At 38.8% G+C, this 17,029-nt stretch overlaps 3 protein-coding genes across 3 annotated transcripts in view; 1 reads left to right on the top strand and 2 right to left on the bottom strand.

Moving 5' to 3' along the window:
* LOC138165848 (alcohol dehydrogenase E chain-like) overlaps positions 1-17,029 on the bottom strand; it is a 417,804-nt gene that overhangs the window by 324,173 nt on the left and 76,602 nt on the right. The gene's annotated exons all lie outside the window — the stretch shown is intronic.
* Positions 1-17,029, bottom strand: part of LOC138165852 (all-trans-retinol dehydrogenase [NAD(+)] ADH7-like) — a 224,302-nt gene that overhangs the window by 130,671 nt on the left and 76,602 nt on the right. The gene's annotated exons all lie outside the window — the stretch shown is intronic.
* The window catches only part of MTTP (microsomal triglyceride transfer protein), a 65,334-nt gene continuing 59,040 nt past the window's right edge, over positions 10,736-17,029 (top strand). Inside the window, exon 1 of the mRNA XM_069094143.1 lies at positions 10,736-10,984. Within this exon, the coding sequence (XP_068950244.1) occupies positions 10,924-10,984 (61 nt within the window). The 5' untranslated portion in view covers positions 10,736-10,923. The remainder of the gene's footprint in view (positions 10,985-17,029) is intronic.

Below are 17,029 nucleotides of genomic sequence, written 5' to 3'. Positions count from 1 at the left end.
TCTCCCCTCCTCCCCTCTCTTCACACACACACACACACACACACACACACACACACACACACACACACATACACACACACACACAGAGCTTTATTTTTTTTTTTTAAGCAATTGGGGTTAAGTAACTTGCTCAAGGTTACACGGCCAGTTATTTCTGGGTGTGGTGCTGAGTATCTGAGCCCGGATTTGATACAGGTCATCCCTACACTGGGGCCGGTGCTCTTACTCGCTGAGGCCACCTGGCCACCCCTAAGCAATTGGGGTTAAGTAACTTGCTCAAGGTTACATGACCAGGTGTTTCTGGGTGGGTGCTAAGTGTCTGAGCCCGGATTTGATCCCAGGTCATCCCTACACTGGGGCCGGTGCTCTTACTCGCTGTGTTACCTGGCTGCACCGACACAGAGCTTTATTAATGTAGTTTAGAGAAAGCATAAAGAAACCTATAAATTGTAAGTTATTAAAGCTTCACTAAGACTCTTGGGACACCATGTTCTGAAGAGGTTATCATTTCTAAGCAATTTTATAGTTTGTACTACTCCCTCTTATAGTTAATACTGCTTATCTATTTATTGGTGGCATGTGTTTTCCTGGGTGATTGTGCAAGATTTCAGGAATGACTGATTATATTAATTCTGACTGAAGCTTTCTAATTGTACCATAGGTAAGAAGCAGCATGGCCTTCTGAATTTAGATGTTGTGTTTTAATTTGGAGTAAATTTTATTAGACATTCTATGCTGAATTAGGAAAGGAAAAAGGGAGAGGTGATGTGGTTTTGCATGTAATCAGTTAACTGGTAGGTGGCAACACAGACCTGGATTTACTCCTGGTCACTTAGTAGGCTGCTTTCTTCAACTGCCTCCTTGATCAGCACAGAGAAAGCTGAACGAGATTCAGTAATCAGATATGCAGCCCTTCACATCTAGGTCACTGAATTCAGGCTGGAATTGGAGTGCCCCAAAGCTGTTTCCCTTTGACAGCTGCTCAGTTGCATGAGGAAAACTGATAGGTTCTAGTGCCCACGTGGGATCTAGTTTATGGAGAATTGTGTATTCCTTTCCAGAATCAGATGCCCTTTTTATCTCTCTGTTTTGCTTTTGTCTTTATATCTCCAGGCCAAGCTCAGTGTCTAGCAAATGACAGGTGCTTAAATATTTATTGATAGATTCATTTATTTTCTTGTTCTTGACAAGATTTTGTTTTTTCTTCTTCCTTTTTTCATAACTTGCATTTGTATATTGTCACAAAGTGCTTTATATACATTAAATAAATTTGATCTTCACAACACCCCCAGGAGGTTGGATCGTAGCATCATAGGTCTAGAATGGGAAGGGGCCTCAGAGACCTTCCAATTTAACCTCATTTTACAGTTGAGGAAACTGAGGCCTGGGGAGGTTAAGCAACTTCCCCAAGGTCACACAGGTGATAAGAATTCAGGCCAGGACTTGAACCCAATTTCTATGACTTCACAGCTTGTTCAGCAATATTATTCTCAGGAGCAGTATCATAATTTTATGGATACAAGTGACATCCTTTCTAGGAAGCATGCTTGCATCTAGGACTCTTCTAGGGCCACACCTGCTGTCCTTGGAGTCCCTTTTGGTTATTTTCTCCTTTGCTCTGACCCTTTCCATTGAATCCTTTGATAAGACAGAGGCAACCAGAGGCTTCTGGTTGGTCCTCCCATGTCCCTCCATCTCTCCCTATGGCAGAGCTATGTCAAAGTGACAAGACCTACTCAATTAGTATACTTTAAAGGGAGAAACATCCACTCTCACCCTCATTCCTCACTTCTAAATGTGTGGTTTGGAATTCAGCTTTCTCTTGGACTTCCTTTCCTCCTCTACCTCCACATCTCCCCATCCTGGTCACTCATATTTGGCAGCCAGAACATATGCTTGTCTAAATGAACCTGAAACTGGTTTCTTAAGGCCCTGCCTGCCTCTTTTACTTTGTGTTTCTTTCCCTAGTGCAGGTGACCAAAGAACAATCCCGAGATGGACATTTCCAACCTTGGCCAATACCTCATAGACTCAAGAGGTCTGGAGTCATTGGGAGAATCAGGTGATGCTCCCAGTAGCAACTACATCTCTTCATGGAGGAAAGGATGAACATCAGAGGAAGGAAAATCCCAAGTCATGCCCTGGTTTGCCAGAAGATATAGGTGTTCAGGGAGTTGCTTTAGAAGTAGAGAGTCAAGGTGAGGTGAGGTGGCTGACCAACAGGCTCCCCAGACAATTCATGTTTTGGCATTTTAGGTATTAACCTCCTAGGAGAGTACAGTAGGAGTTCAAACATGCTTATGAGTAGTTTATGTTTTAGATATTTCTTTTGTGGTAGAGGAAGTAAATAGCAGCCCTATACCTTTCTAGAACATACCTTGTTGACCCCTTTTGGGGATACACGAGACATGACATTTATACAACATTATATTATTCTGTTTTCCATATCTGTGTCTTTACAGGTTGTCCCTTGGAGCCTGCTCTCCTGATTAGTGAGTGCCTGATGTGGATTTACATTTCTGAGAGGCCCTAGGCATGCTGCTGTTCTAGCTCAACTCATTCTCTGGACTTGGAATCACCTCCCTACCAACTACCAAGTACTCTCCTGCTGTTCTTCCGCATCCACTCCCCGAAAGCTGGAGAAGAGGACTATCTTGTTTTATTTATTTAGTTTGGTTTTTTATTATTTTTTTATTATTGTATTAATATATTACAATATTTTATTATTATATTTTTATTTTATTATATAATATATTATTAATTTTATTTATTTGTTTGTTTATTTATTGCTTTAACCCCAGTACTTAGCACAGTCTCTGACATAGAGTGGTTTTAAAAAAAAGTTCTATCTAACTTTAGGTCTGTCTGTCTGTTTGTCATCTACCTTTTCATAAGCTTCACCATTTTGTGTCTGTTAAAGTTAGAAAACATTCCATTTTGTTTTACTGTTCTCTGCTCTTCCATTGTCATGGTCGCTGCTATATTCCTTTCTTAGTTTTGCTTACTTTCTTCTGCATCAGTTTATGCCTTCCCATGTTTCTCTGAATCCTTCACATTCATCACATCATTTTTTTGCACAGTCCACTAATTACATTCTTCGATCACAATTTGTTTAGCTATTCCCCAACTGATCAATAAGCATTAATTAAGCACCTACTATGGACCAGGTGGGGGGAACCCTGCTAGATACTGATCCTTTCCCACTGTCTTGGTCCTCCTTCAGGTATATGCCTAGCAGTGGGATCTCTGAATCAGAGTGGATATTTTAGTGACTTTGGGGAGAGAATTCTAAATGTTTTCCATAACAATTAGACAAATTCACAGTTCCACCAATAATGTATTAATGTACCTATCTTTCCACAGTTCCTCCAACACTATTTCCATTTTTTGTCATCTTTGCCAATTTGCTAGTTATAGGGTAAAAAGTTCAGAGTTGTTTTAATTTGCATTTTTCTTCTTAGTGATACTGAGAAATCTTTTATGTGGTTATTAATAGTTTGCAATTGTTCTTTGTAGCTGTATTTTGGCAAAGCAAAAATTTAATGCCCGAGACCTTATGGATTCCAGTCTCATAGTAACTGGAACTCAATGTCTTTTGTTACTGATACAGCAAGAAAGTCACTGTTCTTGCTTTTCTTCACCAGGCAGCCTGAGGGGACTGAGAAGATGAAGTTGTGTCAACTGTAAGTGTCAGGGACACTGTCCAGAGTGACTTCTTGCCATTGCCTACCTCAGTGACAATCATAGTGTCTGGTCTCAAAACACAATTGTGAGAACTTAGCTGCCTTTAAACATAAACTTCCTTCACAGTTTGAAAATAGGATTTTGATTTACAAAAAATGCAATATAACTCTTTTGAGGAATACCTGTTGCAAAAAGTGGGCTATACTTGCATAATTTAAGACCATATTCCACTTCTTTGGGACAAATGGTAGAAAGATCTTGATTCTGCATTCCAGATCCTTCCCAGTTACCCTTATCCCAACTTGGTATCATACACCTGGTTTTCCTGATCCATTTCAGGGGCTGTGATATATTCCTCTCCAAGGTTAACTCTTTTAATGGGCTAAAGTTCATTCATCTTCTAATCTAGCAAAACACCTCACTCCTGCCAACCTCTAGTGATAAGAACAGAAGGAAGTGCTTTAGAAGGAGTCAACCATCTTTAGACATTTCACTGGCTAACAGAACTCTCTCTAGCTTGGTAGTCCGAGAGACATTCTTCAGCACTAGGTAATACAAAAGGGAATCTCATTGCAATGACTTCTTACAGTGTATTTTCTTTTGACTTCATGTGAACAGAATTAAATGAGGCCCCGGATCTGTCCAAGGTCTTTCTGCTGAAAAAGACAGGGAGATCTGTATATTTTTCTTTTAATTTTTACCTTAGAACAGTTTTTACTACAAAATATCTATTAAAGTAAAAAAAAAAATTTCTTGAGGACCATACCAGTGAATGTCGTTGGTGCCTTCTTCCTGGCTTCCTCCAACCACCTACCTGCCCTCTACCTTCCAATTCTGTCAGAAACTGAAGGCCCTACCCTGGGATCCTGGACTTTGGTGAGCATTTCACCACATCTTACCTGGTCTCAGGACCATCACTGTTATTTCCTGGCCCTCTGTGCTTTGCCACCTGCATTTCTGTCCCATTCCCCACCCCCTTTCCAGCTCTGAAAAGAGCAATCAAATTAACACCACCCTTCCTACCAAGTACAGTGTGGTCAATTGGCCTATGAATCCAGTCATCATTCTGAAAGACTCCCCTGTCCAAAACAATCCTCCCTGGCCACCACTGCCCTTAGAGGTGCTGTTGCCTCCCGTTAGAGTGTGAAGTTCCTCGAGGGAGGGCAAGGAATGTCTCCTTTGCTTTTATTTGTACTGCCAGCACTTAGTATAGCTACCAGTAAATGCTTAATAATTCTTTTCTTTAAAATGTATCGCTTTCCCAACTTCAAAGGTGTTAATTATGGAAGGAATAGAAGGAGGTAGCATTTTAGCTTTTAAAGGCTGGGTAGGAATTCAGTGGCCATGTTGGGGGAGGGGAAAGGGGAGAGGTCACTCAGAGCATAGTCAACAGGATGAAAGAAAGGGTATAAATAGGACAAGGGAGATAGACTATATAGAGTAAGTAAATGTTCAAGTTTGACCAGAACAGGGCTTCTTGACCTAGGGTCTGTAAATTTGCTTTCTTTCTTTTTACAATTTATTTTATTTTTAATTTATAGAATAACAAAGAATTTCCATAGCATAGTACAATAAAAGATGATTGCACATGAAACTGCAAATCTACCATGTACAGCTTGTCATTCCTTTTAAATATACAACAAAATTGTCATATAAATTTCTTTTTTTTCCTTTTTTTCTTCCCTCCCCCTCCAGATTAGACACAAATGTGTGTGTGTAAAATTTTATATATATATATATATGTAAAATTATTCTATATACACTCTATCAGTTCTTTCTCTGGATGAAGATAGCATCTTTCTTCAAATGCCCTTTATAGTTAATTTGGTTATTTATAACAATCAAAATGAGTTACTCGCTCAAGGTCATTGGTAAAACAATATAGCTATTACTTTATACAGTGTTCTCTTGGATCTGCTTATTTCACTCTTCATTATTTCATGCAAGTCTTTCTATGTTTTTCTAGGATCACTGACCTCATCATTTATTATAGCACCATAGTATTCCATCACAATTATATACCACAACTTTTCCAGACATTTGCTTTCTTAATATTTTGACAACTTTTTTAATGTAATTAGTTTCCTTTATACTTTATGCATTTAAAAACATTACTCTGAAAAGGAGTTCATAGTTTTACCAGACTTCAGTACAGGACTCAGAAAAGGATAAGAACCTTCTTATTAGATCAGAGCATGTGAAAGGGAGTAAAAGAGGGAGTCTGAGCTTTCCTTGGTGCACAGTGGGATTGTACAGAAGAGGGAGATAATCTCTACATGGAGTAGACAAATGTGCAGTGGGTGGGTTGGAGTGGGGAGAGTTTGAAGAGGCAAAGAAATGTTAGAATGATAGAGAGGCCAGACAGGTGTTTGTGAGGGCCCAGACTAGGGTGGAGGTGGTGAGATAGGGGAATGGATGTTTTCCGAAACATGATGAGCTTGGTTTAAGACATAAGATCATGAAACTGAAAGGACCTCAAAGATCATCCTGTTCTACCCCTCATTTTACAGTTGAAAATGTGGGGTTGAGGAGGTGAAATGAGTTGAGGTCACACAGATGATAAGTAGCAGAGTTAGGATTCTAACTCAGGTCTTCTGATTCATTCAAGGAATTAAACAAAGGGGGTGAGGGGATAGGACTGTTTATAGACAGCTTTTTAAAAGAAACTTTACTGTGAAGGGGAGACTTATCTGATTTCATGTTCTTCGGGGCACTTAACATCATACCTGCATAGACTAGTGAATTTAGGGAGATTCCTGTATCCCCAGGTATAATGGCATTGTACAAGATTTGTTATGTGCCTCTCTGAGAACATTGAACTCCTGGAGAGGATGATAAAGAGGGGAGTGAGTTTAACTTGAAATATATATTTCTCCTTTTGTAATTGAAAAAAAAATTGGCTTGCAGTTTGGAGATAATGAAAGTCTAGTTTACAGCACCTGGGCATTGGGCAAGCACTCTGCCAAGCTCCGTCTAGTGTTCAATCACCTCAGAGGGGGGTGATCAGCACCTCCCATCTTCAAGAGCTGCTCAGTAGAAAAATACTGTGCTTGACTTCACATAGAAATAAATGTCTCACACATGTCTGGGCTATTGGTACCACTTCATTGATAATTCTAAGGATATGCACCTGAGCCAGCTGGATGAGACATGACTGCGTTCCTCTGTTCCTTTCTTAAATATATGGCAGTTCAATTTCCCAGGAAGTATATTACCCAGGCCCATGTACTTTCATGAGGCTGTCTAATTCAGTGTCTATCAATAGAGTGACAGCATATGTTTAATTATTCATTTCTTAAATTTATCATCCCTTGTTCTCTGGTTCTCGCTTCTCACAGTCTCCACTCTGTATTTCCTAGCATTTTAATTTAGTGGCAGACAAAACGCTGTCTCTAGTCCACTGATCCTTAATTTCTACTTTGAAATTATTTTGCCTTTTGATTGATCTTGACCACACTAGTGGAATGGCCCCTTGTCACATAGCCCCCATCTGTAAGGACTCTTTATGACAGGAATATTGCTAAGGAAGTGAAAACTTTATAAATGTACTTCTTTACTGGGAAAGGAAGGGGGAAACTCCCATGCTGGGATTTTATCTCTGTGATATCATCAGATACAGAGCATTTATCTTAAATTTTGGTGTGGAATTTATACAAGTGTTTATAGAATCCTGAAGGTGGCTTATTGGCCAAGAAGGTTCACTTGGAGTCAGATATGTAAACCAGTTTAATTAATTGCATCTGAGATCACAGAGCACTAGACTCTAATTGGGGAGGCCCCCAACTTTTTGTTCTTATTTTATCCTTGGGTTTTTCTTGTGGACTCGAAAAACCACCCTTCCCACCTCTTTGTAAAACCAGGATAGGCACCTACAACATATATTTACATCAAAAGTAGCTATGGCAAAGATTCTCATATGCATTTTGAAATATCTCTCCATTCGGTGGAATGACTAATAGGAATCTTTTATTGAAGAGCAAACGTCCAAAAGACACATCATTAGTTTGATTAGGCAATAAGGATATGCCCTTTATTTGTTGGACTCTGGAAAATGCATGGCAAGCGGGAGTACTTTAACCAGAGGGACACGTCTTCTATACCACATAGTCTAACATGAAGTACATTAAAGAATAGGGCTGTTGAGATAGAGTCAGCAAAGGATTCCTGAGTTTTCAATAAGTGAAATAGGTTTAAAAAGTCCTGCACCTCTAGAATGGCAAATACCTATCTTAGTGTTATGTAATTCAAGAATCTGAACTAACTTCTTCATAAAAATGTGGTCAAATTGAACAACATAGTCATTTGGGGAAGGGATAATGGCTGAATCTGGGATTTCACTGGCAAAGGGACCTCCCAAATGAAGAAACTCCTACCGATGCACTTCAACACTTTCTTTGCAATTGATTGTTAGAGAGTTGAACAAGCAATTAGAGCGTAAGTGGCTTTCTCAGGGTCACACAGCCACAGCCACCATGAGTCCAAGATAGTGCTTTAACTCAGGTCTCCCCGGCTCCAAGGTTGGCTCTCTCTCCCCTTTGTCATGCTGTTCCTTGGGGAAAACAAATTTTATTACTGGCATTTCAGTAGGAACATTATTTTTGAAGGTTTGGCCTTGTTGCTTAACCTCATCCTTAGGACATTTCAGAGCAATCAGACTAGCGATAGTTTGTTTCTATTTGGCATCTATCTCTACAGTTTGTACATAAATCTTGAGAGCAAATTTTCCAGTCTGAAGAAGAGTGCTCAAGAGAAACAATTGTCTTCTTTTAATCTTTTATATAAAGAAGATAGTTATGTTTGTATTCTTGTTCTATGAGATAATTCTATGCCATACTTTGTCCAGATTATTCTGGGCATCTGATGGTCAGAGCTCCAGATGGTGTCTGGGGTGACTGATTGATAGGGAGGCCTCTCTCAAGACAGAGGTTCTGGAAAAGGGGATGAAATCAATTAGTGAAGTTATATATGTGCGTGTGTGTGTGTGTGCATGCGTGTATAAGTATGTGTATATATGTGTGTGTAGATTAGATAGATAGATACATATTTTAAAATTTTTCTCCCCTATTTTTAATTTAGGGAACTGTGAGTAGTCCTTTGGTTCCTCTTGCTTATAGGAAACTTAAACCAAAAAATTTTAATAGTCTTTTCTTGGAACTTTTAACTTTAGTCTCAATCACCCATGACTGAATAGGCCAGGGTCCAAGCACTGTGATTTGGGTTGGGTCTTTTTGTTGATGTCAGCCCTCTCTCCATTCATTCATTCATCTAATAAACATTTATTGAGTTCTTGCTATGTGCAAGGTCCTAGGAGAGTTACAAAGATAAGTAAAACTCTAAAGGGAATAGTAGAAGAAGGCAAGGGCACAAATAATTTTAGATTAGTAGAAGAATAGAATTTAAGGATCATAAGGGAGATATAAACAAAGTTCTGTGGAATTTCATTAGAGGAGAGTTCACTTCTAATTGGAATGGGGCCCCAAAGATCAAGAAGTCTTCAAGAGGAGATGGCATCCAAGCTAAGTCTTGAATGCTGGTGAATGGTGGTGAATGGCAGGTCATTACAGGGGGGAGAAAGGAGGAAGAGGGAGAGGGAAGTGCATAGTTTTGCCTCACCCTGGGACTTATCAAGACAGCTGCTAGGCTCCCTGGCCTAGCTTACAGTGGTAAAAGTAATGCTGGAGATTCCCAAAAGCCCTAGGTATGTTACCTAGGTAACTTACCTCTGCCTCAGGAGGCATTGGGAGACTTTTGGTCAGTTCTGGGCAACAGCTAGATAAGGGTGTGTGTGTGTGTGTGTGTGTGTGTGTGTGTGTGTGTGAGTGTGTGTGTGTGTGTGATTTTTTTCACAGATATATTATCCCACTATTGTATAATTGGGACTGCTTCAAAAATTATGGAGCTCAAATTACAGACAATATCTCAAAGATATGAAGGACTCTCTCCCTCTTCCTCTCCCTCTCCTCTCTCTCTGTCCTTTCCCAGTCCTCCTCTCCCTCCTCCCACTTTTCTCTCTTCTTTCCTTCCCTCTTCCCCCTTTCCACCAGGCATCTAAGAGGTGTCAAGGATAGGGCAAGAGAAGTCAGAAAAGCCCTGAGCTGGTTACTTCCTCAAACACTTACTTTGTTACCCTGTGAAAGTCACAGGTTTCCTCACCTGTAAAACAAGGAGCTTGGATTTGATGGCCTTTAAGATTATTTCCAGTTTTGATACCATGATTCCCCCAAATGTCTGAAGTGGATTCATTCAGAATTGCTTATTATCCCTGGTTTTCTTGTCCAACCTCAGTTTTTGCAGAGCCTTTACTAAAATGCTTCAAATTAAAGCCTACTCTTGCTGCCTTTGGAACTGCTCCTTTTTTCACCATATTGGCACCATTTTCTCTCTAGGGTTGTTAATGTGGCATCTGTGACCTTTAGAATATACATCTATACACATATGCATATGTTTTTATAATTGGTTTGTAAGAATTTTCACTGGCAGGTCTCCACACCTAGAACTCTCTCCCTCTTCATCTCTGCTTTTTGTCTTCCTTTAAAGCTCAGCTAAAATCCCTCCTTTTATAAGAAGCCTTTCTTGCTTCCCCTTAATGTTAGTAGTGCCTTCCCTGGGTTTATTATTTCCAGTTTATCATATGTGTGTATATACATACATGTGATATATGTATGTGTGTGTACATACATGCATACATACGTAGTATATGTATAGTTCAGACACTTGCATATTTTCTTCCCCATTAGATATAAGCTCCTTGAGAGAATCTTTTGCCTCTTTCTTTGTATTCCTACTAAGTGCCTAACACATACCAAGTGTTTCATAAATGTTTGTTGACTGACTGATTGACTTTGCAATTCTATGTTATATTCACTTAAATATATGATTCTGAAAGGGGTCCATGGGCTTCCAAAGGGGTCTGGGAGACCAGAAAAGGGAAGGACCCCTGCTGTAGAGCAAGTCTTCTCTGGCTTAGTTCTCCAAAAATGAAAGGCAAAAGAAGTGAAACCATAAAAAGGGGGCAAAATCGGCAACCCCCCTGTGCTTAATGATTAATGGAAAGTACTTTATTGACCTTAGGCCCTGAGGATGGAATTTGGAATCTGCCCTTTGCCTAAAGATAAACCTGATTGTCCCAGGTGCTGAGATTTTTCTCCAGCTCAGCTGCAATCAGAGCAGCTCCCTGGTGGGTGCAGGCCGGCCTGCCCCGAGCTCCATGCACTGCTGTGGACCCGACCAGAGTCAACCATGATTCTTCTGGCAGTGTTTTTCCTTTGCTTTATCTCCTCATACTCTGCGTCTGTTAAAGGTAAGTTCGTGCAGCCCATTGATTTTTAAAAATTAACTCATTGGGGAGTAAAAGTGGCATGTTTTAGTTTTAAAAAAGACCAACAAGTCTTGCATAAAGCCTTTCTCCAGAGTGGTTATGCAGACAGAACTGGGGGCGGGTGGGGGAGGGAAAACACACTTGAAATCTGACTTTCACTGAACAAAACTGGGCTTTCTCGGAGTTTTTAGTCTGCCAAACCAAACTGCTTTTTTGCTTGAATCACCCATTCATACTTTCCTTAAAAAAGAAGAAGAAGAAGCCTCCTCTTGTTTCAAGGAGCTCTGGCTGTTTCATTCACAGAAAGTTTCTCCCTCATTTGACTTGTAAAAGCAGGTCTAGAGCCATGATTTCCTCTGAAGTTGCTTAGCAATGCAATACTTAGGGGCCCTTTGCCTTCAGGAAAAGTTAGGCCCCAGTTTGAATGGGCCTTGTGGGCCTCTCTCCCTAACTTCTCATAATAACCCCCAGAGTCATTTTCATAGCCTTGGCCAAAGAAGCACGAATGGGAACCATGAAGAATCTGTTAAATTTTGTTGTCCTTTATCAGTATCAAAACTGTAACACTATCAGCAACTTGCAAGAATTACAATTATATATTATTAAATGAGAAATTTGCCATCTTTGAAAAAAACCGAAAGACTAATTCACACTTTATGTTTTAAGATACTGTTAATTGTTAGAGCTATATATGATTTATTTAAGAGTAAGAGACATTCTTAATTTTAAAAGGTCTCTACTTAGTGTGATGGACAATATTAAAAATAACCTTTTGTACAAGACTCAATAGAGCAATGTTTCATAAACATTTTAGTATGAAAAATGATCCTTGTTCAGTTTTGAAGCAAACACTACCTAGGCTAGTCATACTAAAACATTTAAAAGAGACCAAGTAACTTAGAAAGTTTACCATTAGGTAATAATACAAGCAACCCATTCATGATGTCTTTCCTCCAAGGTGGGAATTATATTTAATGTATTCATGGTTTTTAAAATTCAAAGGGTAGTGTGGTCTTTTCAGGATTTTTTTTGTGTTCATTATGAATGAAATTACCATTCTAGGTTGCTTGAGCAAGAGGGGATAGGTTAGAATTAATATGTGTGATTAATCTAAACTCACCACACTAAATTTTTGTGTTTGTAATAAATTTTTCTTCAGTTCTGAGGTAATGTAAAGAATACTAGATTTGGAATCGGCAGTCCAGGGCTAGAATTCTAGCTTTGCTATTTATAACTTTTGTGACCTTGACCAAGTCACTTAACCTCTTTGTGCTTCATTTCAAGAAGCCGAATCTAAAGCATCAGTCCATACTTGGTCAGTACTTCAGATGTGCAGTAGGAGTCCAGTAAAAGGTCCATGTGGCTGAACCTGGCAGCTTGGGGAAGCATCTGATGATCTGTTGAGAAACAGAGCTGCTAGAGATAATCGTCTCTAACATTAAACTCAATTATATGATTCTTTGAGAAATACTGGAGGAAGAGGTTGCTTTGAATGATCAACTTTTTCAATTTCTGTTGATCTGGAAATGCATTTCTAAAAGCATCTAACAAAGCATTTTTCAAGGTCTTTTCCCCCAGTATTAAATATCCAATATCACAAAATATGGGAAGTATGATGTTTGGGATAGCTAATAGTTTGAGATACACATACTGTGTGTGCCAAGTATATTAATAAAGAGCATAGGACTTAACAGCTGTCCCTGCCCAGACACTGCAACCTTCTGTATGATACAGTACCATGATTTAATTATAGAATTGGCACGGTCCTTTCAATGACTGATACCCATTTGTTAATAGTTCACACTGAAAATGAGTCTGTGCTCAGCTTTTGACCCCAATCTGATATCTCAAAATCTTGGCCCTTTGGGATAAACTATTGAAGTTTGAATAAAATATCCATTAAGCCTCCACTTTTTTTGGAGGGGGGATGGAAGAAGAATAGAAGATGTGGGTGGTTCCTTAAGGACAAGAGATACTGGTTGGGTTTAGGATAAGAGAAAGAATTAAGGACTGGGGTGGAGTTTGGGATATATCAAGGATATAGTCCAAGGGTAAAGGAATCAAAGGCTTTAAATTGTCAATCTCTTCTTATTTACACTTGTTAATAATATTCCAGCCACTTCCAGCCCAGGCCACATGCTTTGCTGATTTCATTCTTTCTAATTTGGGCTCCAAAGACCTCCTTCTGCCTTTAGTACCCCTGATTTCCATCTTTGATTCTGACAGTTTCTCTGGAATAGTGCTATGTCTTGATCACATTTTCTTTTCTTTTTAAATTTATTAATTTTTTTGTCATACCATAACTAACATTTTCCTCCTTCCAGAGAAGACTTTGCTCAAAATTGGTCAATACTTTGAAAAAGGATGTGCAGGGTCCTACACCTAAGGACCTTCCTCCTCTGCAAAGGGCCTTCTTTTCACATTCTTTCTTTGGAGCCTCACACTTTCTATGGCTGTCATTTATTTGCTTCACCTTCTTGCCCATTTTGAAGCTGGATTCCCCCACTGGTACCTAGGAGGTATTTATGCTTGCTGATTTATTGGTCAGTGGTAGCTTTCAGCCATGCAGGATTCTAAGTCCTAAGATTTTTGCCTTTTCCCTTCCTTTCTCTTTTAGTCCTCACACAACTTTCTTCCCTCTTTAAAAATCTGTGTCTCTCTAGTTCTATGCCCTGCCCCTATAGCGTGGTACTAATGCTTTTTATGAGGCCTTTCTCTACTCCAGATTCCTCCTACTTTCCCTTAGACTCTAATGCCAAACTTTCTTTTTCATTCATTCAATTTATTATTCAATTAATTAGCCTAAGCTTATCTAAATAATATATTATATATTATAATATATAGCACATTATTTACTTCATGCTGCATAACCCTAAGAGCATTTCAGCACACACCACTTTATATTCTGCTTGCTAAATCTTTTTCTTCCCACTGCCATTGACTTTGATAACGTCCAACACTTTTTAACCCAAGCCTAGGTAACACATACATACCACTTGTCACCCGTAGACATTGGTTTTGGTTCTTTATCCTTATTGTTTTTAACGCTTTCCACCACTTATCTCTCTCTCAGTTCCTGATCCCTTCTACCCTTTATCTGCTCCCTCCTCTCTCCTTCCCTGGAGTTTTCCCCTCTGATTTCCGACTGTTTTTACTCCAAACTCCACCTGCCTTTTAATCATTTTGTTCTCAGATCTCAGCTGTGGCTTACCTCACCTCATCTTCTTGCTTAAGCCAATTAACTATTATTCTATTCATTTGAGCTTGACTAGAGAGGATGGGAAATCGTTTTTAAAGTCATTTCCTAAAAAAATCCCCAAAACTAAGGAGATACTGCTTCTAATTAAATTCTGGGGTACAGGTTAGGAATGTCTGGATTTGTACTTTAATTTCTGTTCTTTGATTGTGGAAAGTTCTGAACTTGGAATCATCTGACTTATGTTCAAATGTCTGACCTGTCATTTAGTACTTTGGGCCAATCAGATGAACTCTCTGGGCCTCGCTTGCCTCATCTGGAAAATAAGGGGGTTGGATTAGATGGCCTTTGAGATCCTGTTCAACTTTAAATCTGTGATCCTATGAAATGATTTCTTTATCTACACCATGAAACACAGCCTTGCTGAATATAAAGCTAGTTATATGTGAAGTAACAGAAGAGGGTTAAATGATCTTCCATGTCTATGGTTAAAAGTAGAAATAATACAACCAGATAAATACTGAAGGGGGTAAAAAAGGTAACAGGAAAACAGTAATAACACACTGACACATGTTTCCTATAAATGTGTGTGTATGTGTGTGTGTATATATATACACACATATATGTATATATTGTTTATATGTTACATATGTATATATATATGTATAATATATACACACACAAGACTATTGCAAGTCACTGTGAGTTTCAAATGTATGAGAAAGAAATTTGGGAAAAAATATATTCTCTTACTGTACTTATTTAAAATAATGCCTGCTTCATGCCCATGGGGATGGTCAAAATTTATTGTTACCATGTATTATTTTCATAATTATTTTGATTAGTAATAGAAAAGTTAAAAAATATATCAGAAAGTCATGATGGAATGAGAGCATTTTGAACCATTATTAGAGAGTACTGAGGAAAGGGTGACTTTTTTCTACAGATAAATTTTTTAAAGCCAAATATAACCTAATATTTTCCCCTCACTTTTCTTGCTTTCTAAGATGCTTCATGAAAATGGTGATGCTCAAAAGCTATTCATTCTATGACATTGTATTGTTTTCACATTATTTTGATCAGCAGTAGGAAAATTTTCAGAACAAAACAAATTTTAAAAAACCAAACAAACGTTGTTAGCAGCATTTGGAAATATTTATTTTAAAATTATGTTTGTATTTATTTGTACTATTTAAATTATATTTGTATTTGTTTTTAGAAACAATGTTGTGTGGGCTGGATGTAGGCCCATTTCTGTTTTTGTAGAAAGAGGGAGTAGACTCAGTACCTATGATTTCACAAGGTTCAGGGACCTCCTGGTGGGGAATCTCCTTTTCTCAAAGCAAATCAACAATTGTTCCACAATTTCTAGTCTTGGAAAATTGTCCACTTCTATCCCCATTGGCCATCATCATGCTTAATAAATTATAAAATAAAGCATTGCCCACATATGACTTCCCAGTACATACTAGACAATGAATATATGCTTGTTGGCTGATTAAGTACAGTCTATGTGTGCTCTTGGTAGGTGTCCCATCTAACATTTGGGGTCTTTTAGTAGTGGACACCACTCACATTGGCTTGTGTGCCTCCTTCTTTAATTCTAGAAGAAGGCAAGGTGTCTATTAACCAAGCCTTGCTATACTTATGTGGTCAGTTCAGTGCTTTTTGTTTTGGTTTGGTTTTGAGGCTAGGTTGCTCTCAATCTTACCAGGCTAGACGTGTAGTAGCTACTCACAGACCTGATCCCATTGGTGATCAGCATGGAAGTTCTGACCTATTTCATTTCTCATAGGGACCTGTTTTCCTTTCTTTAGGCAGCCTGTAGCCCTTCGCTCCCGGGGTTGACCATATTGATTCTAGATTTAGTTCCAATTGGCTTTAGTCCTGCTGTCCTGCTGCAGCTCAGAACTCCCAAACTCAAGCCATCCACCAGCCTTGGCCTTTCATAGTAGCAGGAGTTGCAGGTCTACCACCATATTCAACAACTTCATGGTTTTGTTAAGGTCTTTCTGACACATGCACAGGAGATCTCCTGCCACCACTGTTAACCATGGCTAAGCAAGTTTTTTGGGGAAAACCCCACTGTCCAGATTCAAAGTTGACATAGAGTATGATATAGCATGTAACTACGAAATTGTTCAAAGGCAATCAGTTCTGTTATAACATGGCATGTTTTCCTAAAAATACTATTAAATTAAATTTAATATTAAATTAATTAAAATTAAATTTAATTAATTAAATATTAAATTAAATATTTTCCTAAAAATACTATTAAAATTGTGCAATAAAAACCACAGAGTTTGTGGGGAAAATGAGATTAGGCTCGCAATACTGAAAAATATTTTAGTGATACATTAAAAAAAGATAAGAACCCAATAAAAATGGTAGCATAGTTATGTACATGTTAGATGATTAAGAAAAACAAATATTACAATAAATAGTGGTGTAATCTGTGGCCTTGGGCTGCTGCTCTGGCTGTGTCCTGGGCCTGGGTTGGTAAAGTGAATGACTGTGATGGCTACAGGTGAGAGGATGGCCTCCTTGGGCCTCAACTCTGAGTCTCTGAGGCTAGGAGATTATAACTACTGGGCATGGGGGGTTGTTGAGAACTAAGCCTCCTTCACCTATAAGAACCGGAAGATATGCAATAAATATGACACTCTCCCTAGAAAAAGATGTGAAGTTTGCTTGTGGGTGTCAGAAGAGTTGAAGTTTCTGAGTTCTTGTGAGGTAGCATGGCTTTCTGCATTCTTACTGTTCTCTGCCTTGGTTGGTGAATAACACCAACCTTTAAATGAACTTAAGCCTGTTCAGTATTGGAAAAGGAA

The sequence above is a fragment of the Petaurus breviceps genome, unplaced genomic scaffold (genome assembly GCF_028583685.1).
Source record: "Petaurus breviceps papuanus isolate PSGF00001 unplaced genomic scaffold, PetGlider_PUasm1.0 126, whole genome shotgun sequence".
Taxonomy (NCBI): domain Eukaryota; kingdom Metazoa; phylum Chordata; class Mammalia; order Diprotodontia; family Petauridae; genus Petaurus; species Petaurus breviceps.
Note: the sequence above shows the minus strand (reverse complement) of the source record. Positions and strands in the feature narration are given on the sequence as shown.